This window comes from Xyrauchen texanus, chromosome 5, assembly GCF_025860055.1.
Source record: "Xyrauchen texanus isolate HMW12.3.18 chromosome 5, RBS_HiC_50CHRs, whole genome shotgun sequence".
Taxonomy (NCBI): Eukaryota; Metazoa; Chordata; class Actinopteri; order Cypriniformes; family Catostomidae; genus Xyrauchen; species Xyrauchen texanus.
In genome coordinates, this window is record NC_068280.1 from 31,198,847 (window position 1) to 31,224,747 (window position 25,901).

The 25,901-nt window shown below is 46.0% G+C and overlaps 1 protein-coding gene across 1 annotated transcript in view; it reads left to right on the forward strand.

Annotated features, from left to right (window-relative positions):
- The window catches only part of LOC127643529 (protein FAM184B-like), an 83,042-nt gene that overhangs the window by 35,933 nt on the left and 21,208 nt on the right, over positions 1–25,901 (forward strand). Inside the window, exons 5-6 of the mRNA XM_052126323.1 lie at positions 440–712; positions 18,915–19,010. Of these exons, the coding sequence (XP_051982283.1) occupies positions 440–712; positions 18,915–19,010 (369 nt within the window). The remainder of the gene's footprint in view (positions 1–439; positions 713–18,914; positions 19,011–25,901) is intronic.

The following is a 25,901-nucleotide window of genomic DNA, read 5'->3' on the forward strand; positions in this document are numbered from 1 at the left end:
GCATCGTAGCTGACACCTAGATAAACACTTTACAGTTGGTTGTATGACTGTACGTCATTCTCTTAAAATGTAGCTGAGCTTCAAATGAGCCTATACAGTATAGCAATGTTTACATATTATTGGACTGTTAATTTGAATATGAAAATCTAAAAGGTGTGCATTATTGCTGACACCTAGTTGAACACTTTGGAGTTGGTTTTGTGACTGTAGGTGATATGCTTCAAATGTTATTGAAGTTAGAATTGTGTACACCAATATCGTTTGTAACTTTAGAGACAGTCCCTAAATTTGCGACACAGAAACATCGTAAAACATCCATAGTGACACCTCAGAGGTTAAACTACTGTATGTGTTGTGTCATTCTTATGACCTATCACTGGTGCTATCCTGAAATTACTGCATTACAGGTTTTATATCATTAAATATAATGTGTGTTCAGCATGCAGATGCTCTATCCTCTATGCGTCTGGAGCTGCAGCATGCTCACACTGAGGAGATTGGACGCCTTCAGCAGGAGGTGGAGAAAGAACGAAATAATGACAGACAGGAGCTGGAAGAAGAGAAGAAACAGGTCCAGCAAAAGATGGAAGAAGAGAAAATGCGGCTGAAAGAGCAGCTTCGAAAAGCGCTGGAAGAGGTGATTCGCAAACATGCCAGTGAGCTACGGCATGCACATGCTATGCTGGATGGAGAAAAGAAGAACATGCATCAGGTACAATGGCAGGCTCCAGCTACTGTTGTCATGGAAACATGCAAAATTTTGATCCACTAACTTGTAACACTCCCCAAAATCTTTAAGTGGAGTTTCACACTATAATGGGAACAAACGTTCCGTTTCTATAGGCTACAGAGTGGAGAAAAAATATACTCAACACTGACGAATAAACAATCAACCCAAGTGTATTTACAAACCAAAATAATATTTACAACAATACAAGACAAGGTGTGTGCGTGTGTGTAAAAGTGGAATCCAGCGTGCACAGAGTTAATGACAGTGTTCAGATCAGCCTCACCGGGAATTTGTATAGTCCGTGAGCACGATCAAGTGAAGATGACTGGCGTATGTCCTCTGATAAAAAGTAATCCAGGCTGCGAGCCAAACGAATATACTCCAAGAGGAACGGCGACGCCAGCGCTCCCAGGTCAGTCAGCATAAATAATCCAATGAAATGAATGAAAGGTTTTGTGAATGAGCTTTCTCGTAAATGAGCGTTCCCCCCGAAAACCGGCATACCGGTTCCTTAAATAGAAAAGTCACAGATTCGTCCTGTTTACGTGGCGATTAAACACGTGATGCAAGTTCTCGCGTGAACTGAAATCAGGGACAATACACACCAGATGAGGGAATAACAGGTATACGGGGGAAAGCAATATAACTATAGGCAACAATGACTCAACATAATTAGTTTGATGTCATAAACCATATATATAACATCCTCTTATGTGGCCACGCTACATAGATCCCAACCCCCCTTCGGCATAGGAGAAGATCGTCAGTACCAGCGTTTCAGGTTAACCACATTTAAAATATCTGTTTTACATGGGTCTCCCCAACGAACAGTGTAATTTATTGGCCCCATTTTTTTTATTATTTCAGCTGGTCCCTCCCACTTGGGCGCTAGCTTAGCAGAGTATTTATTCGAGGAAGACGAGAGAGGGTGAGTTTTAACCCAGACTAGATCACCCGGCTGAAACTGCGCATCTTTCCGACGGGCATTATAGTATCTAGCTTGTCTAGATTGTTGCACCCCTACTCGGTGCTTTACCTCCTCTGCCATTATGTTCTGTCTTTCAATTATGTTATATGATGTTTGGTCAGGAGTGGGGTTTTTGAGGATCAACCTCTCTAGTGGACCGTGAAGCTGTCTGCCCAGCATTAATTCCGCCGGAGTTCTCCCTGTTGTTTCTTGGTGTGCCGTGTTGATAGCATACCTCAGCTCAGGTAACCACTGGTCCCATGTTTGATGGTATTGTCCCACATATGACGCAATCATAGTTTTTACTGTCCTGTTTATTCTTTCTGTGAGGTTTGTTTGAGGATGGTAACTGGTAGTGAGTTTTTGGATGCTTCCCCAGGACCTGCATAGCTCTGACAGTACGTTAGAAGTGAATTGTGCTCCCCGGTCAGAAATGATGTATTTTGGGACCCCCCATCGGGTGAAGATTTCTTCCCTGAGAATTTTGACGATCTTCTGTGTTTTACTATCTCTAAGGGGGAACATCTCTACCCATTTGGTGTAATAGTGAACTATGACCAGAAGGTAAGTGTTCTGTTTTTTACTGATAGGAAAAGGTCCCATAAAATCCATCCCCAAGGTGTGACCTGGTTCTGTCATTTGCGTCTGTTGTAAGAATCCGCTTGGTTTTGTATTTTCGTGTTTATATTTTTGACATGTTTCACATCCTTTGACGTACTGCCAGACATCCTTACGGACAGTTGGCCACCACGCCACCTCCAAGAGCCTCAGTAAGGTTTTCAGCCGTCCCAGATGTCCTCCCAGTGGGTTATCGTGTACGTAATGCAAGAAACCAGGAATTAATGCCAAAGGAACAACCAGTTGGAATTTATTTCCATTGTTCTTGACAGGAACCCGGCGATATAACACCCCCTGGTGGACCTCAAAGGTAATTTGGTTATCCTGAACCTTTCTGTTTTTTTGGGCCAGTTGGAGGAGAGACACCGTATTGACATGACTTTGTGCTTGTGAGATTTCCTCTAACGTGTGGGGTATGTCAGAGGCACATTTTGATTTTACTATGGCTAGACAGGGCACACTTTCACTTTCAGGAGCTTCACAGACTCGTGACAAGGCATCTTGTCCCAGGTTCAGACATCCTCTTCTGTGATGTACTTGGAAGATGAATTGCTGCAGCCTAAGAGTCCACCGGGTCAGCCGAGAGGAGGTTTTAGGGCTATTGAAGGCCCAAGTTAAGGCAGCATGGTCGCTGTAAATGTCGAACTGTCTTCCTTCAAGGTAATGTCTCCATTTTTCCACTGCCCAGACTACAGCTCGGCACTCTTTTTCAGCCGTCGAATAATTCACTTCAGGTCCACGCAATGTTTGTGATGCGTAAGCTATTACCCGTTCCCCCTCAGGAGTTTGCTGGGTAATAATGGCTCCTAAGCCTACATCACTGGCGTCTGTATGAACCTGGAAAGGTTGATTGAGGTCAGGTTGCATCAATACTGGGGGGTTTTGTAATATTTGTTTGATAGTCTCCAGGCTGGTTTGGCACTCAGGAGTCCAATCCCACTTAACTCCTTTCTTTTTCAGGTTGTTAAATGGAGCTGTGATGTCGGCAAAATGGGGAATGAACTTGTGGTACCTCCCGGCTAATCCCAAGAAGCGTTGGAGGGTTTTAATGTCTTTGGGAGGAGGATATTCAGCTACCGCTCTGGTCTTTTCAGGATCGACCTCCACTCCTTTCTCTGAGACTATATGTCCAAGAAACTTCAGCTGCTTCTTAAAGAAGTGACCCTTCATGTTTAGTGTAAGCGAAGCTTGGTCTAGTCTTTGCAGAATGGTGTTCAGATGTTGTACATGTTCTGGTAAAGACCATGAATAGATTATGATGTCATCAATGTAATCGAAACAAAACTTCCCTCTCAACTCTACTAGGACCTTCTCCATCAGCCTCTGGAAGGTGGCAGCGGCATTCCGTAATCCATATGGCATGGAGCGGAACTGGAATAGACCTTGGGAGGTGATGAAGGCTGTTTTCTCTTTACTACTTTCCTCCATTTCTACCTGCCAGTACCCTGACTGCAAATCCAATGTGCTGAACCAGGAGGCGCCTTCCATGGATTCTAAGATGTCATGAATGATTGGCATTGGATAAGCGTCAGGTACGGTCTTACTATTAAGCCTCCTATAGTCTACACAGAACCTGTAGGAACCATCGGGTTTGGGGACCAGGACTACAGGTGATGACCAAGGAGAGAAAGAAGGCTCGATGATATGGTCTCGTAGCATTTGTTCTACTTGCTCATTGATAATCTTCTTCTTGAATGGTGAGACCCTATAAGCTCTGGATCTCATGGGCATTTCGTCGGACAGTATAATTTTGTGCTGTTCCACAGATGTTTTTCCCAAGACTTGAGAGGTGGTATGAGGCCAATTTTCCATCAGCTTTTTTAATTCCTCCTGATTGTCGGAGTCCCATCTGGGAACAACTGGTGTGTGTAACTCATATATGGGTGAATTCCAGGTTGGAGGTAAGGCATAATATAGACTCACCGCAGCGGTCATGCCTAGGTTTTCACCCATCAGACGTGAAGACCGCACAGGATTTAGAAGTGCAGTTAGAAATGGGTGATAAATATATCCTTTGCCCATTTTCAGTCCATATCTCCATTGTTCCACATCCACTATGGCTTCAGCGGCTCTCAGGAAGTCCAGACCAGCTATAAGGGGAAAGGCCAGGTCAGCATCCTTCATAATATAGGTGTCCAACCTGCATATCCTGTCATGCCACTCATAACAGACTGTTTTCCTGTTGATCGACTGGTGCATTTTTCCATCAGTCATAATGAACTGTTGAAGTGGGCCTGGAGGGTCAGGTTTCGCTTCCCCTCCCAATTGTCTCCACAGGCTTTCCTGAATAAGGGTGTATGTGCTCCCTGTATCCAGCACCGCCTTCACCTCTTGTCCTTTTATCATTATCGGCACTACTAGAAGGGATGTCATAGGGTGGGGTTGTGCTATGGATACTCCTGCTAGATTTTTAGCAGTATGGCGTTCAGGTGGTCTTTTAGTTGTAGTCTCTTTGCTGTTCAATTTGCCCACTTTCTGCCAGTAATCCTTTGCTCCCATCCAGTCCTTCTCCACCATAGATCCCACCTTCACCAGCTTTTCCACTGTTTTCACCGTCCCTCTCAGACAGCCCGCAACCCTTGGGTTGATGTTATTAAGAATTCAGCTCACCATCTCCTCTTCTGTGATAGCTGGCTTCCATTTGAGGCAGAGGGCTCGGTAATCATAGGCGAAATCTCTCAAACGCTGACTGGGTTGCTGCACCAGTGATCTTAACTTGTCCTCCACTTCCGTGAGGTAATCCTCTGGGAGAAATTCAGACATAAAAGCATTTTTGAAAGACTGCCAATCATTGATCTTGTTTTTTTCAGCCTTCCACCAACTCTGAGCGGGTCCTTTGAGCACTGTACTCAGGGTGCCAACGAGCTCCACACTAGGCAGGGGTCTAATGGCCAGATAATTTTCTACCTGTTCGACGAAATGTAGTACGTCTGATGTCTCACCGGATTCACCGAAGGAAGGAAATTCCAGATGGATAGGGGGTTTCCCACAGAAAGATGACATACTGGGCATACATGAAGGGTGAGCCATGTTCGATATTTGTGCTCCAGCAGTGACATCATAGGTAGTGTTGCCTCTGTTAACAGGGGGGACTTTAAGTCTTGTAGCTGGTACGAGAGTATTTAAGACATTAGCTGTAGATAGGGAAGAGGCAGTGTAAAAAGGCTGTATTTGAGAACGAGATGGGGTACTGGTGAATCTTAACTTTTTCATTTGATTTTCCCATCTTGCATCTCTCCGTAGGAACAGTCAACCACCGCTCTTTCCAACTTTTCTACAGACCTCTGGAAATCATCTTCTAACTCTGCTAAGCCAGCGTCCACTGACTCCCGGAAACTAGTTTCCCTATTAACTCTTTCCCCGCCAAACACGGAATTTTCCGTGTTTTATGAAAAAACGCTTCCCCGCCAAACACAGAATTTTCCGGGTTTCCGTGTTTTAGGTGTTATACGGTAAGGAAGACCCCTGCGCATGTTTTGAAAGAGTACGCAACTCTTTGATCAAAGAAACAGACTGCGATCGTCTCAAACATGAAGAAGTGGAGTATGAGAAGCTCAAAATATCAGACATAAACATGCCTTTTTCTCAGCTTTTTGTCTGAAATGTTGTTTTTTGACAAAACCTACCTCTGTTCAAGTCGCAATAAAAAAAGAACAAATGAAGATAAAATAAAATCGTTTTTTATAGCATCTTCATATATTCATGGAAGAAAATATTCTGCGGGCCATTAAAGTTTAGCGAAAATCGTCAAAAACCCTGGCGGTGGCTGGCAACTTTTTTTTAAAAATGCTGGCGGGGAAAGAGTTAAGGGAACTATCCACAGACTGTTTTAATTCCTGTTCATTATGTTGTATTTTTGCGTTAAGAGCCAATAAATCCACCTTAAGTTTATCAATCTCCATTTGCATTGTTTGTATAACATTTATATTCACAATCTCTCTTTCAACATCATCATCATCAGAAATATACATTGAACTCAGCATAGATGTTATTTCACCTGCCGGATTACGTCTGGTAACAAATGGGCCTGTGAAATCAGCCGCCTGAGTTTCATCAGAGTCTCATTTACATCATTCTCAATTTCATCAGTATTTAGATTAATTACTCCTCCATTTACATGTGTCTCTTCCTCCATATTTATGGACACACAAAAAAACACTATAACCAAAAAGAAACAGCACGTAGTCCCCGTACGGGCCACCACTATGTAACACTCCCCAAAATCTTTAAGTGGAGTTTCACACTATAATGGGAACAAACGTTCCGTTTCTATAGGCTACAGAGTGGAGAAAAAATATACTCAACACTGACGAATAAACAATCAACCCAAGTGTATTTACAAACCAAAATAATATTTACAACAAGACAAGGTGTGTGCATGTGTGTAAAAGTGGAATCCAGCGTGCACAGAGTTAATGACAGTGTTCAGATCAGCCTCACCGGGAATTTACTGCGGTCAAGCCAGCCGCCACTTCGAAATGAGCGGTCAAACTAGCTGCACCTATATGTCACGGTGCGCGTATACACTGGTTATTGCGGTATGACCATCAGAACTAAAACAAGTTAATTCCTGCTAAGGCAATTTCACATGCATTCATTTATTCTGTCTGTCTGTCTGTCAGAAAGAAAGGAAGACAGAACGAAAGAAAGAAAGATTTTAGCACACCTCACAACCTGTCATTGCATGATATATTGAAGTCCAAAATAAGAACCCCCCCCCCAAATACTCATATATTACCTTTTTTGTCCATACATTCAGAAAATCATAAAAATAAAAGTCCTAGCTTCCACAGACCAATTTCACCTCAGATGGGGAGGACACCTTCTCAAGGTGTGAACTACAATGTTTCAGGACATTCTGATGTTGAATTCCAAAATAAGAGCCCCCAAACTCGAATATTAGATGTTTTGTTTACACATTCAGAAAATCATAAAAATAAAAGTCCTAGTTTCCACAGACCAATTTCACCTCAGATGGGGAGGACACCTTCTCAAGGTGTGAACTACAATGTTTCAGGACATTCTGATGTTGAATTCCAAAATAAGAGCCCCCCAAACTCGAATATTAGATGTTTTGTTTACACATTCAGAAAATCATAAAAATAAAAGTCCTAGTTTCCACAGACCAATTTCACCTCAGGTGGGGAGGACACCTTCTCAAGGTGTGAACTACAATGTTTCAGGACATTCTGATGTTGTCTTCCAAAATAAGAGCCCCCAAAACTCATATATTACCTTTTTGTCCATACATTCAGAAAATCATAAAAATAAAAGTCCTAGTTTCCACAGACCAATTTCACCTCAGATGGGGAGGACACCTTCTCAAGGTGTGAACTACAATGTTTCAGGACATTCTGATGTTGAATTCCAAAATAAGAGCACCCCAAACTCGAATATTAGATGTTTTGTTTACACATTCAGAAAATCATAAAAATAAAAGTCCTTGTTTCCACAGACCAATTTCACCTCAGGTGGGGAGGACACCTTCTCAAGGTGTGAACTACAATTTTTCAGGACATTCTGATGTTGTCTTCCAAAATAAGAGCCCCCCAAAACTCGAATATTAGATGTTTTGTCCATACATTCAGAAAATCATAAAAATAAAAGTCCTAGCTTCCACAGACCAATTTCACCTCAGGTGGGGAGGACACCTTCTCAAGGTGTGAACTACAATGTTTCAGGACATTCTGATGTTTTCTTCCAAAATAAGAGCCCCCCAAAACTCGAATATTAGATGTTCCCCTTCTGTCGCTCTCTCCACGTTGTGTCAGAGAAGCAACACTAGGGGTCTCTCTTGAGTGCCGATATCCACCTCTGATCAATGAAAAAAGGCCAATGAGTGTTGGCAGCCAGTATTTGCATGTCCTGCCCCCGGACATACGGGTATTTAAGCGGCGCAAATATGGGAGTTCATTCAGGATTTTTCTGAGGAGCCGGAAATGGTCCGGCCACAACAATGGCTCGGCTCAGCGACGTGGCGGGGGAGACACAACGTCTCGTTCCCTCCATCAGGGAACGGAGGTTACATACGTAACCTAGACGTTCCCCTTCTGTCGCTCTCTCCACGTTGTGTCAGAGAAGCAACACTAGGGGTCCACTTATAAAGTGCCATGCGCTGAGCCGTGTACGTGAACTGCTAATACAGGAGCGAGCAGGTATTCTTACGTGCAGGACGACCAACTGTATCAGGCTGCAAGTACCCTTCCCCAATGCCCCATTTAAGCCATCAGACTCCAGCCTGGCTGGGCCTCTTTTCTCTCTATGTTTCTCACATAGAGCAACTACGGCCGGGGCCCTTACACGCATTGAGGGAAGGGGGTCTTAGCCCTTCTTTCAGGGCAGAGAAGACCCTGCGGAGGCCACAACTACCCGGCAGGGGAGGCAAAACTTGGCAAATACATCAGATGGCCTAACTTAGGACCTATGTGGAAAAGTTGGTGCGGTGGTAGACCCAACCTCGTGGGGGGGTTAGCGAACAGCACGGCGACCGAGGCAGCTGTAACTGCCTAAGGGAGACACGGTGGTCCGCTCGTGAGGGACAGTACCGTGGCATTACACACAGGGGGAGTCCGAACAGGAGGCCTTACCTGTGGAGCACCTCTACATTTACACTTACATTTACATTTATTCATTTGGCAGATGCTTTTATCCAAAGCGACTTACAAAAGAGGAAGAACATCAGCGAATCATCTTAGGGAGACAGTGATACAAAAAGTGCCATATTACAAAGTTTCACTATCATCATAATAGTATACAAAACACATTTAAGTGCAACAAGACATTTTTTTTTTTTAGTGACCGGTTAAGTGCTTTTGGAAAAGATGTGTTTTTAGCCGTTTTTTGAAGATAGAGAGTGAGTTAGCTTCCCAGATTGAGTTGGGAAGGTCATTCCACCAGTACAGGGTAGCTTGAGGTACCCGCAGTGGCTTGGGTCGGCGAGTTCCTACGCTGAACTGCGGACCCACGAGGGCTAGGGAGGAGTCAACCAGCGACCCGAAGATGGGATCTCCTGGGAACGGAGGCGCACTGTTTTTCCTCGGTTGAGAGAAAGGGCGCTAGGCGCAAGCGATTCACCCGGTCAGATCGTCAGCGTGCTACCGAGTTCTACGGGCTCTGACCTGAGAAAACACGGGACGATACTGACTCAACTCAGAGATTGTAGAATCTCGAAAAAGTGTCAGGTGTTGCCCATCCCGCTGCTCTACAGATGTCTGCTAGGGAGATGCCCCTGACCAGTGCCCACGAGGACGCAACACCCCTGGTGGAGTGAGCTTGAACCCGCAAGGGGGGGGGCATAGCCTGGGTGTGACAAGCTAATGAAATGGCGTCGACAACCCAGTGGGCAAACCTCTGTTTGGAGACAGCGTTCCCTTTCCGCTGTCCCCCGAAGCAGACAAAGAGCTGTTCAGAGCGTCTAGTGCTCTGTGTGCGGTCCAGATAGATACGCAAAGCACATACTGGACATAGCAACGAAAGGGCTGGGTCTGCCTCCTCCCGGGGCAGCACTTGCAGGTTCACTACCTGATCCCTGAAGGGTGTGGTAGGAACCTTGGGCACATAGCCCGGTCGCGGTCTTAGGATCAAGTAAGTGTCTGCCGGACCGAACTCCAGGCAAGTGTCGCTAACAGAGAACGCTTGCAGGTCCCCGACCCTCTTGATGGAGGCGAGCGCGATCAGCAGGGCGGTCTTGAGAGACAGCGCCCTGAGTCCAGCTGAATCTAGTGGCTCAAAGGGGGGTCTCTGGAGGCCTGTGAGGACGACCGAGAGATCCCAGGAGGGGAACAGGTTAGGCCGGGAGGGAGTCAGCCTCCGGGCACCTTTTAGGAACCTGACAATGAAGTTGTGCTTACCAAGAGACTTGCCATCTACCGTTATCGTGGTGAGCCGCGATGGCGGCGACATACACCTTGAGGGTGGAGGGGACAGCCTCCTCTCCAGCCTCTCCTGTAGAAACACGAGCACTGACCTAACCGCAGCACTTCTGTGGGTCTTCGGCTCGGGAAGAACACTAGTATCTTGAACAGACGGCACTTTAGGGCGTAAAGATGCCTGGTCGAGGGGGCTCTGGCTTGGTTGATAGTATCTATGACGGTCGGTGGTAGGCCGGCTAGATCTTCCGCGTCCCGTCCAGGGGCCAGACGTGGAGGTTCCAGAGGTCTGGGTGCGGGTGCCAGAGCGTGCCCCATCCCTGAGAAAGAAGATCCTTCCTCAGGGGAATTCGCCAGGGAGGGGCTGTCGTGAGGAGCGTGAGGTCCGAGAACCAAGTCCGGGTGGGCCAGTAGAGGGCCACCAGAGTGACTTGCTCTTCGTCCTCCCTGACCTTGCATAGCACCTGTGCAAGAAGGCTCACTGGGGGAAATGCGTACTTGCCCAGCCCTGCGGGCCAGCTGTGCACCAGAGCATCTGCCCCGAGGGGAGACTCTGTCAGGGCATACCAGAGCGGGCAGTGGGAGGTTTCCTGGGAGGAAAACAGGTCTACCTGGGCCTTGCCGAACCTGTCCCAAATCAGCTGAACCGACTGGGGGTGGAGCCTCCACTCTCCGCCGGGCAAGCTCTGTCTTGACAGCGCGTCCGCATTGAGGTTGCCGGGGATGTGAGTGGCGCGCAGTGACTTGAGTCGCTACTGGCTCCAAAGGAGGAGACGACGGGCGAGCTGTGACATGCAGAGGGAGCGTACTCCGCCTTGGCGGTTTATGTAGGCTACCACCATGGTGTTGTCTGTCCTGACTAGGACGTGATTGCCCCGAATTAACGGGAGAAACCTCTTCAGGGCAAGAAAAACAGCCAGCAGCTCTAGGCAGTTGATGTGCCAGCGCAGCGGGCCTCGGTTCCACCGACCTGCGGCTGCGTGCCCGTTGCACACGGCGCCCCAACCCAGTTTGGAGGCATCGGTTGTAACCAGAAAGCGTCAGGACACCTGCTGCAAGGGAACTCCTGACCGTAGAAAGCAGAGATCTGTCTAGGGTTTGAAGGCTTGGCCGCAGGCAGTGGTAACTTTCACGTTGTGCATGCTGCAGCGCCATGCTCGTCTCGGGACTCGAGTCTGGAGCCAGTGCTTAAGTGGTCTCATATGCATCAACCCCAGCGGCACGGCCGCCGTGGAGGATGCCATATGCCCCAGGAGTTGTTGGAAACGTTTTAGAGGGACCACGGCACCTGGCTTGAAGGAAGCGAGGTATTTCAGCACTGACTGAGCACGCTTGTTGGAGAGACGTGCTGTCATTGAGACTGAGTCTAACTCCAAACCGAGAAAAGAGTTGCTCTGGACCGGGGTGAGCTTGCTCTTCTCCCAGTTGACCTGAAACCCCAAACTGCTGAGGTGCTTGAGCACCTGGTCTCTGTGCGCGCATAGTAACTCTCGCGAGGGGGCCAGAATGAGCCAGTCGTCGAGGTAATTGAGTATGCGTATGCCAGCTCCTCGGAGCGGGGCAAGAGCCGCCTCTGCAACTTTCGTGAAGACGCGAGGGGACAGAGACAGGCCGAAGGGGAGGACTTTGTACTGATATGCCTGGCCGTCGAACGCAAACCGTAGGAAGGGACGATGTCGAGGGAGAATCGAGACGTGGAAGTACGCGTCCTTCAGGTCTACTGCTGCGAACCAATCTAGATGCCGGACGCCAGATAGAAGTTGTTTCTGGGTGAGCATTGTGAACGGGAGTTTGGACAAGGTCCGATTGAAAACTCGCAGGTCCAAGATCGGTCATAAGCCGCCGCCTTTCTTGGGTACAACAAAGAGCTGTAGAAACCCTTCTTCATTTCGGTTGGAGGGACGGCTCTATCACGTCCTTGATTAAAAGGGAGGCGATTTCTTCACGCAGGGACTGAGCATGTTTGTCGTGCGTTGCGGAAAAATGAACGCCCACGAAGGGGGGGCGGAGACCTGGCAAACTGAATTGCGTAACCGAGTCGAATGGTCCGGTGCAGCCAGCGCGACGGGTTGGGCAGTGAAAGCCACGCCTCTAAGCTCCGTGCTAGGGGTGCGGAACAGGTAACACGGCGTCGGGAAGCAACGTAGCGTCCCGAGGCTCTGGTGCTGAGAATAAACTCAAAGCACTTACCTTGCTCCGCGCACCCGGCAGGGGGCGGGTTCGTGACTGAGTAGGAGGTCTGATGCTGGCGCCCTCAGGACTCGCCTGAACCGCCAGCCGGGGAACAGTCGTGGAGCTGAGGGCGGGGGCACCGCATCCAGGGAGCCGGGACTGTTGAGGCCTGAAAGTAGAGTGCCGTGAGAACGGCATTTGCGGGCCACATGACCCAGAGACAAAGGAAATAGCTCTTTTATTGAGAATTTGGGTACCGCAGCCCCTGTTGAGGGGTGCGGCAAATGAAAAAAACACAAGATTCTCTTCCGGCCCTCCACCGGGGACGGAGCGGTCTTACCACCTCCGAGCTAACTTCTTGAACTCTGGGTACGCTTGTCTCAGGAGCTCTGGGAGCCTTCCGGGTCCTCGAGGGGGTCCTTGAGACAGGGGGCGTACACTTCCCGCGGTTTGCTCGATGCCGGGGCTGAGAGCTGGGCCCGGGTTGAGGTGGAGCAGAAGGTCTTCTGGCCGCGGGAGGACGCCCTCGGCGAGCATATGGGGCATGGGCCGTGGCGGCAGGCTTGCGGCGAGGCATGATGTGGGAAATGGCCTCCGTCTGCTTCTTCACGATGGAGAACGGTGTCGCCGAAGAGGCCAAACTGGGAGACAGGGGCGTTGAGAAAGCGAGTGTTGTCAGCTTCACGCATCTCGACCAAGTTCAGCCATTGCTGGCGTTCCTGGACCACCAGCGTTGCCATCGCCTGCCCGAGCGCTTGTGCTGTGACCTTCGTCGCTCTCAGGGCGAGGTCGGTCGCTGAGCGCAGTTCCTGCAGCGTGTCGGGATCAGGGCCACCCCCGTGCATGTTTTGCAGTGCCTTGGCTTGGTGGACCTGCAGGAGAGCCATGGAATGCAGGGCGGAAGCGGCGCGTCCGGTGGCGCTGTAGGCCTTTGCGGTCAGCGAGGATGTTGCTCTACAGGTCCAGGAAGGGAGTACAGGGCAGCCCCGCCAGGTGGTAGGGCTTCTGGGGCATAGATGGAGCGCAACAGCCCTATCCACCTGGGGAATCGCCGTGACCAGGGGGGGGGTGCAAGGCTGTGAGCGGCGCCCAGCACCCAGGAACCAGTCGTCCAGCCATGATGGCTGTGGGGAGGATGGAGGGTTCCAATCCAAGCCCAAGCTGTTGGCTGCCCGGGAAAGCATATCGGACATCTGTGTGTCAGCCTTTTCCTGGGCATGCAGGCCCGAAGGCGGCAGCCCAGAGGAGTCCTCAGCATCAGATACCATGCCCTCCGATTCCGCGGCGAACTCGTCTGCTTCCATCGCAAGAGGGTAGGCAGACTGGCTGTGAGGCGAGTCGCCGCCGCCTCGAGCGGGGACGGGAGTCAATGAGCGTGCCGTGGCGCGGTGGTCCGAGGGGGCATACCCGGCGGAGATGCACCCGCTACCATCCCCGAATCGCCTCCATCGCCAGCCGCATCGTCCTCAATCCCATAGGAAGAAGGAGCGACGCGGGGGGCGGCTGGAGTGGCTTGTAAGCAAGCCGGCAAATACGGTCGTAAGCAAGCCGCGACCACAACGTTGTCATGGTCATGTTCTCGCAGTGAGAACATGAACCATCCACAAAGGCAGCCTCGGTGTGATCGCTACCCAGACACACGAGACAACGCCTGTGGCCGTTTTTTTCATAGGTCAGAGGTGGATATCGGCGCTCAAGAGAGATCCCTAGTGTTGCTTCTCTGACACAACGTGGAGAGAGCGACAGAAGGGGAACATCTAATATTCGAGTTTGGGGGGCTCTTATTTTGGAAGACAACATCAGAATGTCCTGAAACATTGTAGTTCACACCTTGAGAAGGTGTCCTCTCCATATGAGGTGAAATTGGTCTGTGGAAGCTAGGACTTTTATTTTTATGATTTTCTGAATGTATGGACAAAACATCTAATATTCGAGATTTGGGGGGCTCTTATTTTGGAATTCAACATCAGAATGTCCTGAAACATTTTAGTTCACACCTTGAGAAGGTGTCCTCCCCATCTGAGGTGAAATTGGTCTGTGGAAACTAGGACTTTCATTTTTATGATTTTCTGAATGTATGGACAAAATTTGTAATATATGAGTTTTGGGGGGGCTCTTATTTTAGAAGACAACATCAGAATGTCCTGAAACATTGTAGTTCACACCTTGAGAAGGTGTCCTCCCCACCTGAGGTAAAATTGGTCTGTGGAAGCTAGGACTTTTATTTTTAAGATTTTCTGAATGTGTACACAAAACATCTAATATGTACGTTTTGGGGGGCTCTTATTTTGGAATTCAACATCAGAATGTCCTGAAACATTGTAGTTCACACCTTGAGAAGGTGTCCTCCCCACCTGAGGTGAAATTGGTCTGTGGAAACTAGGACTTTTATTTTTATGATTTTCTGAATGTGTAAACAAAACATCTAATATTCGAGTTTGGGGGGCTCTTATTTTGGAATTCAACATCAGAATGTCCTGAAACATTGTAGTTCACACCTTGAGAAGGTGTCCTCCCCATCTGAGGTGAAATTGGTCTGTGGAAGCTAGGACTTTTATTTTTATGATTTTCTGAATGTATGGACAAAAAAGGTAATATATGAGATTTGGGGGGCTCTTATTTTGGAAGACAAAATCAGAATGTCCTGAAACATTGTAGTTCACACCTTGAGAAGGTGTCCTCCCCACCTGAGGTAAAATTGGTCTGTGGAAACTAGGACTTTTATTTTTATGATTTTCTGAATGTGTACACAAAACATCTAATATGTATGTTTTGGGGGGCTCTTATTTTGGAATTCAACATCAGAATGTCCTGAAACATTGTAGTTCACACCTTGAGAAGGTGTCCTCCCCATCTGAGGTGAAATTGGTATGTGGAAACTAGGACTTTTATTTTTACGATTTTCTGAATGTGTAAACAAAACATCTAATATTCGAGTTTGGGGGGCTCTTATTATGGAATTCAACATCAGAATGTCCTGAAACATTGTAGTTCACACCTTGAGAAGCTGTCCTCCCCATCTGAGGTGAAAATGGTCTGTGGAAACTAGGACTTTTATTTTTATGATTTTCTGAATGTATGGACAAAAAAGGTAATATATGAGTTTTGGGGGGGCTCTTATTTTGGAATACAACATCAGAATGTCCTGAAACATTGTAATTCACACCTTGAGAAGGTGTCCTCCCCATCTGAGGTGAAATTGGTCTGTGGAAGCTAGGACTTTTATTTTTATGATTTTCTGAATGTATGGACAAAAAGGGTAATATATGAGTTTTGGGGGGGCTCTTATTTTGGAATTCAACATCAGAATGTCCTGAAACATTGTAGTTCACACCTTGAGAAGGTGTCCTCCCCATCTGAGGTGAAATTGGTCTGTGGAAACTAGGACTTTTATTTTTATGATTTTCTGAATGTATGGACAAAAAAGGTAATATATGAGTTTTGGGGGGCTCTTATTTTGGAATACAACATCAGAATGTCCTGAAACATTGTAGTTCACACCTTGAGAAGGTGTCCTCCCCATCTGAGGTAAAATTGGTCTGTGGAAGCTAGGACTTTTATTTTTAAGATTTTCTGAATGTGTAAACAAAACATCTAATATGTAAGTTTTGGGGGGCTCTTATTTTGGAATACAACATCAGAATGTCCTGAAACATTGTAGTTCACACCTTGAGAAGGTGTCCTCCCCACCTGAGGTGAAATTGGTCTGTGGAAGCTAGGACTTTTATTTTTATGATTTTCTGAATGTGTACACAAAACATCTAATATGTAAGTTTTGGGGGGGCTCTTATTTTGGAATTCAACATCAGAATGTCCTGAAACATTGTAGTTCACACCTTGAGAAGGTGTCCTCCCCATCTGAGGTGAAATTGGTCTGTGGAAGCTAGGACTTTTATTTTTATGATTTTCTGAATGTATGGACAAAAAAGGTAATATATGAGTATTTGGGGGGGGTTCTTATTTTGGACTTCAATATATCATGCAGTGACAGGTTGTGAGGTGTGCTAAAATCTTTCTTTCTTTCGTTCTGTCTTCCTTTCTTTCTGACAGACAGACAGACAGACAGAATAAATGAATGCATGTGAAATTGCCTTAGCAGGAATTAACTTGTTTTAGTTCTGACGGTCATACCGCAATAACCAGTGTATACGCGCACCACGAAATATAGGTGCGGCTAGTTTGACCGCTCATTTCGAAGTGGCGGCTGGCTTGACCGCAGTGGGAAACTGTATAGTCCGTGAGCACGATCAAGTGAAGATGACTGGCGTATGTCCTCTGATAAAAAGTAATCCAGGCTGCGAGCCAAACGAATATACTCCAAGAGGAACGGCGACCCAGCGATCCCAGGTCAGTCAGCATAAATAATCCAATGAAATGAATGAAAGGTTTTGTGAATGAGCGTTCTCGTAAATGAGCGTTCCCCCCGAAAACCGGCATATCGGTTCCATTCGTCCTGTTTACGTGGCGATTAAACACGTGATGCAAATCCACGCGAAGTTCTCGCGTGAACAGAAATCAGGGACAATACACACCAGATGAGGGAATAACAGGTATACGGGGGAAAGCAATATAACTAATAGGCAACAATGACTCAACATAATTAGTTTGATGTCATAAACCATATATATAACATCCCCTTATGTGGCCACGCTACAAACTCACACTATATAATATGAGACACATATTTTGCAGCTTGGGGGCCACTTTTAGAAAATGCGTGGTGACCATTGAATAAAAATCCCTAATAATAAAAACTTATTAACTTACATAAGATAAAATTCTTTAAAATAGCCTTTTAATTTCCCAGAACAATAAAGTCAAAGTGAATTTAACCGTTTAATGCATGGTTGTTTCCCCAAACACTTACATACTCAGGTCTTTAGAGATATCTATTAAAAATGTATCTAAAAAATGCCAAGATAGTGTTTTCAAAACATTTTCAAGACAATTAATAATAGAATAAAATATATTCAGATAAATGTAGATGTTTTATTTGTCATTTATCAAAGAGATGATGCAACAAATATAGAACAGGATTCATTACTTCCATACTAAAATCTCATGAGACACAACTGGCTGTCAAATACATATTGAGGTACACAGAACAATTGAGCTACACTTAAACTACACATAAAATACACATATGTATTTTCTCATGCACTTATTGTGTCTAAATAGATGCACAACTTACATCATTTCAGTAGTACACCCAAATGACAATAGCCAAATCATAATTTTCATGTGTTACACTTCTTTGTCAAATAGCAATGTCAACTGTAAATCAAGTCAACCACTGATACATCAGCGCCACCTTGAGTGACAAATAGCATGTATAATATGTATGTATACACGCATATGGAATGCTGATAATTCAACACTGACACACAGAAAATGAACGTGATATAGTAGTCATTTGTATGAATATAGTACTTGTTTGACTTTTAATAAACAAAGAAATATATAACCTGTGATAGTGAACTTTTATAGATATGAAATATTCATAAAAATATAATTTATGGAAACGGCGAAGAAAAAAATACACTGCTTACATATCTAGTGTCTTTAAAGAGCCTATATACTTCAGGTAATAAAGCAGTTATAGAAAAAAAATTATAATAATTTAGCAATTCTTTCGTTTAAATATTCATAAGAAAACGTTTTAGGAGTAATAAAGAGGTTATGTGCATAACTCCAAAAAATGGATGAGGTACAGGGGGTGGAATGAGGTTTTGGGTCAATAAAGACCCGATGTATGCATTAAAGGGTTATAAAACATGTACTTATTCTTATCTTATTTATATACAAATTAATTATTAACATTCATTAGTGCTTACTGTATGTTTACATCTCAATTATTTTTACTTCACATGTAAAATATATGTACTTAATATTCAAGGGCAAAGAAAATCCATATTGCGGTGGCCGGACTTTATGTATCACTGCATTAAACTCTATTGTTTAATCCTAGTTAATAATTTCTGATGTCACAACCACTCTTTTGCCAGTGTTACACATTGTCAGTGTGGTTTTACTATTAAAGGGGACATGGAAAAAAGGATTTTCTCTGCGCTTTGTATGTAGACAGTAAGCTCCCACCCCAGTCCATTCAGACCAATTATGGCAACTAAGATGCAAAAATGGGTCATTCAGAAACCAGAACCATTAGCAAAGTAAAAATGACCACTCATGCTTACATATCAATGTCTAATCAGTATTTAGCACCTTGGCCCATACTTATTAACAACACTGCGCCTTTATGCAGAGCTTTTCCACTGATAAATGTTAATTTACCTTTAAGAAGTCTTAAAGGGACAGGAGCAAAAACAAGTCTGTTTAATTCTGTTTTTGGAACCAGAAACCTTCACTAACATTATAAGTGAAACACAGGTGAGAAAAATGTCAAGAAAAATGAAGTATGTGGTCCCATTTAAAAGAACTCGTTAAAACAGCGACAGCCCTGACTGATGTATTATCTGCAATTTTTGGTTTATCTACTATAGATAAAAAAACGATATCTTACACCAACCATACTAGTATTATGAACTTGGCTTGACTACAGGTTGAGGAGCAGATGAAAGCCAGTGAAGAGGAGAAAAATGGTTTACAGACAGAGAGGGAAGAGCTATGCAACCAACTAGAGCTGTCCAAAACAGAGGTAAGAAATGACACACAAAAACACAGAGAATAAGCAGATGCCATGTAAAAAATGTATATTAGGGCAGCACAATTATTCGAAAAACTAATTACAATTACGGCTGCCACGATTATGTAATCGTGAAAACTGACGATTACTGCGTTCAATTTAAGTTTGCTCCTGTTGCATCAGTGGTTTCTATTTACAACATATTTTTGCATCAGTGGTTTCTATTTACAACATATTTTTGCATCAGTGGTTTCTATTTACAATGTGTTTTTGCAGCGGATGAGTATTCTAGCCAATCACTAACATGTCCGTTGAGCAATGAACCGGCAATGGCCAATCATAGCCGCTTAAATTAGTTCTCTGTCCTATCAGTAATGACAACTGATCCTAATGCGCAAGTCCCCTATAATGCCCTATAGATGTTTGCTTTGTATTCCATCTCTGTTTGCGGTGGCACAAAAAAATTTATACTGAAGAAACATCACTTGACACTCTAAACAAGAGCTAAAGCACTTTGGAATTATTTTGGATTTATTGCAGATTGCACCGCTTGCTTTGAACGTAGATGTTAAATACACTGCAAATGAGCAACACGACAAAACTAAAATGCTCCAGTTCTAATCAAGACACAGACTTGGTGTAAATAACTGATTTATTATGCTGATTAGACAGCTCAGTTTTTAATGAGAGCATTCGTGAAAGTGCAGAAGTTTGTGCGGAGCATCATTGAGCTTGTGTCAAAATGCAGGTCTTAAAGAGTGTACAGTACACCTGCAGTGAGTGACACCAGTCATTGTAATGGGAGCGTTGCTCGATTTCTGTGTACAATTTATTAAAAATTGTATAAAAGTTTTGTTTTGTCATGTTAATAAGTAGGCCAATGTGAATTTGATTTGTACAAAATAGCAAAAAAGTAATTCAGCTTAACTGTTCTAAATTTGTTTTGGAGGTGTAGCCAACAAAGAATATGGCATGAATAGCATATTTCAGGAATCACCTTCATTGTTATCTAATAAGACCCATTTGCCAAGCAGCTGGTATTAGTAGATTTAACATTTTCCCGAATCGCACAAACTCCTATCACAAATGACTGTTTTTAATTTCCGAAGTGCAACCACTGAGGCCAAAAATGATCTAACGATGATCTTACATGATAAAGATCACAATTGAAGATCTAATGGGATGAATGGTCCCCTGTCTCGCCACCAAAGTGCTTACTGAACGCAGTAAGTTTAAATTGGCTGTTAATAAGTTTGAATATTGAATATGTCATATTATTTACTGTACATGGACTAATACTTTAAGCTGTAATATAGCAATAATGAAATTTATTCTATACCATAGATATCCATTTAAAATCATTTTTATTTGGCAAATCGTTAACAAACATTATTGCAATATATAATGCTTAAAATATGCTTAAAATAAACTGGAGCGCAACTCATATCCACCATTGAAATCAGCGACTCTGAAGAACGGTTGCTTGCTTTGTGACGTCATGGTAATTTAATATTTTATTCAACATTAATAATCGCAATTACAATATCAAGGGCAATAATTGACAATTATGATTTTTGCTATACTTGTGCAGCCCTAATGTATATAAAAAAAGTTCCCCTTCTGTCACTCACTCGAAGTTGTGTCGATTGTAGTGAAACAAGGGGTCTCTTCTGAGAGCCTCGCGTACCTCTGAACTTGAGAAAAGACCAATGTCAAGTTGGCAGACAGAATTTGCTTGCCCCGAACATACGGATATAAAGGGAGAGGGCAAGCAAATGCCAGATGGTTGTGTGATCAGCGAGCCGATGAAGGCAATTCAGGGATGACGACGGGCTCAGTGTCGCCGGGTAAAACCCCACGAACAACCCGCCCCCCCGGTACGCTTGCTTGCTTCCATCCGAGCTCGGGATAAGTGCGCCTCGCTTCGCAGCCAGCCGGCATTCTCCTTCGAGCCCCCGGAATTGGATGACGATTTCGGCGCTTCATCAGAGAGCATCACAGCAGCGTCTGATGCTGATGACTCGCCTGGGATGCCACCTTAGGGTCCACTCGTCCAGTCTGAGCCTGATGCACGGATGTCCGCTATGCTTTTCCGGGCCGCCGTGAGTGTGAGGTGTTCTGGAGTCCTCCGCACCCCTCACGGCTACTTGATCGGTTCCACAGGCCAGGGCGCCACGCATAGCCACATGTCACAACTTGCCTGCCATCTCTTCATTTGGAGTCAGCCGCGACTCAGGTCGCTGTTCGCCACTCATATCCCTGGCAACATAACGGCGGACGCTCTGTCACGACAGGTCTCACTCAGCGGAGAGTGGAGGATCCACCCCCAGGTGGTCAGCTGATTTGGGGCCGCTTCAGACAACTCCCACTGCCCACTCTGGTACTCCCTAACGGAGGCCCCTCTCGGCACAGACGCGCTGGCACAGACACGCTGGCACACACTTTCTGCATGAGCACGCATTTCCCTAGTGAAAGGTCAGGGAGTACGAGGAACATGTCACCTTGGTGGCTCCTTATTGGCCCACCAGGACCTGGTTCTCAGATCTCATGCTCCTTGTGACAGCACCTCCCTGGCAAATTCCCCTGAGGAAGGACCTCCTTTCTCAGGGATGGGGCACCCTCTGGCACCCGCACCCAGACATCTGGAATCTCCATGTCTGGCCCCTGGATGGGACGCAGAAGACTTAAGTGGTCTACCCTGCAGTGGTAGACACAATCAACCAGATCTGAAGACCCACAGAGATGCGCAGATTGGTCAGTCCTTCATTCCTGCAGTAGAGGCTTGAGGGGAGGCTGTCCCCCTCCACCTTGAAGGTGTGTGTCACTGCTATCGCAGCACACCACGACGCAGTAGACGGCAAGTCCCTTGGTAAGCACGACTTGATTATCAGGTTCCTTAAGAGGCGCCCGGAGGTTGAACTCTTCCCAGCCAAGCCTGTTCCCCTCCTGGGATCTCTCAGTGGTCCACTCGGGCCTTCAGAGACCCTCCTTCGAGCTGCTTGATTCAGTCGAGCTCAAAGCCCTCTCCTTGAAGACGGCCCTCCTGATCGCATTCGCTTCCATCAAGAGGGTTGGGGACCTGCAAGCGTTCTCTGTCAGCGACACTTGCCTGGAGTTCGGTCCGGCAGATGCTCACCTCATCCTAAGACCACGACCGGGCTACGTGCCCAAGGTTCCGACGACCCCCCTTCAGGGTTTAGGTCGTGAACCTGCAAGTGAAGCTGCCCGAGGAGGCAGACACAGCCTCTTCATTGCTGTGTCCGGTACGTGATTTGCATACCCATGTGGACCGCACGCAGGGCTCTAGATGCTCTGAGCAGCTCTTTGTCTGCTTTGGCAGACGGTGGAAAGGAAACGCCGTCTCCAAACAGAGGTTAGCTAATTGGGTTGTTGATGCTATCCCCTAGCCTATCACACCCAGGCTGTGCCCCCCCCTTGCGGGTTCGAGCACACTCTACAAGAAGTGTGGCATCCTCGTGGGCACTGGCCCATGGCACCTCCCTAGCAGACATCTGCAGAGCAGCGGGCTGGGCAACACCCAACACCTTTGCTAGGTTCTACAACCTCAGGGTCGGTCTTGCCCTGTGTTTTGACATGTCCGAGCCGGTAAAACTCGGTAATACTCACTTGCACCTTGCGCCCTTCACCAAGCTGATCCAGTGCGCCTTCTTTCCCAGGTGAGCCAGCAAGCTCTCGCTTCCTGGATGCTCTTCCTCCCCAGCCCTCTGGCCGCAGATTCAGTGGAGGAATTCGCCGCCAGACCCACCACGAGTCGAGTGCTCCGTGTTAGGCTTGGGCTCCACAGGCATTGTTCCCGCTTCAGGCAACTCCCTGTGATGTATTTTCCGTGGTACGATCCCACCGCTTGCAGTACTCGCTGCCCCCCGGTCGCCGTGTCTGTAGTAACTTCTCCCTTGCCAGGCAGGATCTACCACCGCACCATGTCCACGGGTGGCTTGAAAACCCCTGTGTGTTTTCGCAAAAAGTTACCTCCCCCCAGTCTGGGCAGGTTGTGATCTCCACAGGGCCTTTTCCCCCTGAAAGAATAGGAACGGAAAAGGACGCCTTCCCTGACGCATCTATAGCGTTAAGATAGCTCCAGCCACTTTTTAACAGTATTTTTAAGTGGGACACCTTGTGTCACTACAATCGACACAACGTCACAATCGACACAAAATAGGGCGAATATTTTCTCAATATTCAAATTGTGGTAAAATGTACCTCCGGGGCTGTTCTAAGTGCATATTATGAACCGAAGTGAACCGAACTATTGAGCATCTACATCAGAGATGTTGTTCGTGAGCAGCGCTCAAATATTGCGCACCGCGTGAAGGCTAAAAATAGCCGTGAGTGTGTGTGCGTGTTTGTGTGTGTGTCAACAGAGCAGAGCCATTCACTTACATGTGTGCATTTTATATATTTACTTATTAAATATATACACAGCTTTTTGTGATTCACAGAGCTATCCCCTTCAAGTGGCTTTGAATAAAATGCACGAGTCATGTGAACTTCTTTAATGGAGTTTTTATGATTCTTTTGTTATTTTTGGAGCTTGACAGTAACGAACATGACTAACACACAGTATCGGATATGGATCGGGCTCGTCGAATCAATACCCGATCCATCTAAAAACGTCAGTTTCGGAGCCGATACCCATCCAGATATCGGATTGTGCATCCCTAAAAACTTTAACCTAAACCTAACTAAATAGTATTCTAAAAGCAACTGAGAGGTAAACAAAACAGACATTGTACCCTAATCCAACACCCAAACCTAACTGATAGTGTTCTTAAAGCAAATGAGAGGTAAACAAAGCAAACATCCTTACCCTAAACCAGTACTTAAACCTAACCGGTAGTGTTCTAAAAGCAAATGAGTGGTAAACAAACCAAACATCCTTAACCTAAACCAGTACATAAACCTAACCGATAGTGTTCTAAAAGCAAATGAGAGGTAAATAAAACAGACATTCTTACCTTAAACCAACACCTAAACCTAACCGATAGTGTTCTAAAAGCAAATGAGAGGTAAACAAAACAAACATCCTTACCCTAAACCAGTACTTAAACCTAACCGATAGTGTTAAAAAATAAATAAAACAGACATCCTTACGTTAACCCTTTAAAGCCTGAGCTTTATGTGATATTCTGTGCCAGAATATGATATTCATATTCAAATTAATATTCATATTATATTCATATTCATATAGCATCATACACCTGAACTGTATATATCATATTGAAGAGAAGAACTAGGGCTTTCAAATTATATAAATATATGTATGATTATTTAAGGTTAATCATCCTTTATCAATAAGATTTCACACAGCAATTTTTTTTAAATCTTCTCCAGCCACCATACTTCATCAGACAACTGCATTTTCAACCATTTTAATTAGAAGCTAGAAGGAAACACAGTGTATGAAAAATACATAATTTAGACAGATTAGAAATCTAATCTATTGATTAAAATTATTGTTTACAGCATAGCCCCTGTGAAACATTACAAGTAAACACACTACTAAGACAGACAGAAAACATGGACAAGTTCTTTAAAATGAAAAGGTTAGCCTATGTGGTGTATAGTGGTGTACCATAAAATTTTTCCTTCGTGCATGGCTGTGCATTCTTGCCCCTGGGTGCTTTGACAGCGCAGGCAACTCAAAAGAGTTATTCTAAAAGAGTAATTTCGCTCTAAAGAGCAAAACACAGCAGCGTTGAACGTCCTTCTCAGGACGCGTCTTTTTAAAAACGATATTTCCGCCCCTGTGTAGTTTCTGGATGTGGTTGATTTCTTCCCAACTCTGACGGTCATAAAAACTGCCTTGCATTCCTGGGTTGCGATCACACGCAGGCAGCTTTTTATGAATGGTCTATGTTTTCAGTACGAGAACATAGCCATGACAGCATTGCGGTCGTAGGCTTTTTCTTGTAGCGAGAGAAAGCCACGTCAGCTGCCCCCCGCGCCTCGCCTCCTTCCTATGGGATTGAGGTAGGCGTCGCGGCCGATGAAAACGATCTGGGGACAATGACGAGCTCCGTTTCACCAGGTGAACCCCCTCGAAACCCCCCGCCTCCCCGGCACGCTTGCTTGTTTCCGTCCGAGCTCGGGATGAGCATTCTCTCCAATGGGTTATGTTTTCAGTGTGAGAATATAACCGCGGCAGCGTTGCGATCTCTGCTTTCTCTTGTAGTAAGAGAGAGCCATTTCAGCTGCCCCCGCGCCTCGCCTCCTTCCTACGGGATTGAGGCAGGCGCCACGGGCGATGAAAGACAATCTGGGGAGAATAACGGGACGCTTTCGCCGTGTAAATCCCCTCGAAACCTCCTGCTTCCCCCGAGCTCGGGATTAGTGCGGTCTACTTAACGGCCTACCGTCCGGTCCCTCGAGCTCCCCGGCATTGGATGATGACATCACCGCTGCATCGGAGAGCGTAACAGCGGCGTCGGATGCGGATAACTCGCCTGGGCCGCCACCTTCGGGTCTCCGCCCAGTCTGAGCCTGACGCACGGAGGTCCGCTATGCTTCCCCGGGCTTAATTGGTTCCGCGGGCATGTGCGCCGCTCACAGCCGTTCACAGACTGGTGTTCTTCCCGAGCTGAAGACCCACAGAAGTGCGCGGTTAGGTCAGTGCTGGTGTTTCTATAGGAGAGGCTGGAGATGAGGCTGTCCCCCTCCACCCTCAAGGTGTATGTCGCCGCCATCGCGGCTCACCACCACTGCAGTCTGATACAGTTGGTCGTCCTGCACGTAAGAATACCTGCTCGCTCCTGTATCAGCAGTTCACGTACACGGCTCAGCGCATGGCACGTTTATAAGTGGACCCCTAGTGTCGCTTCTCTGACACAACGTGTAGAGAGCGACAGAAAGGGAACGTCTAGGTTACGTATGTAACCTCCGTTC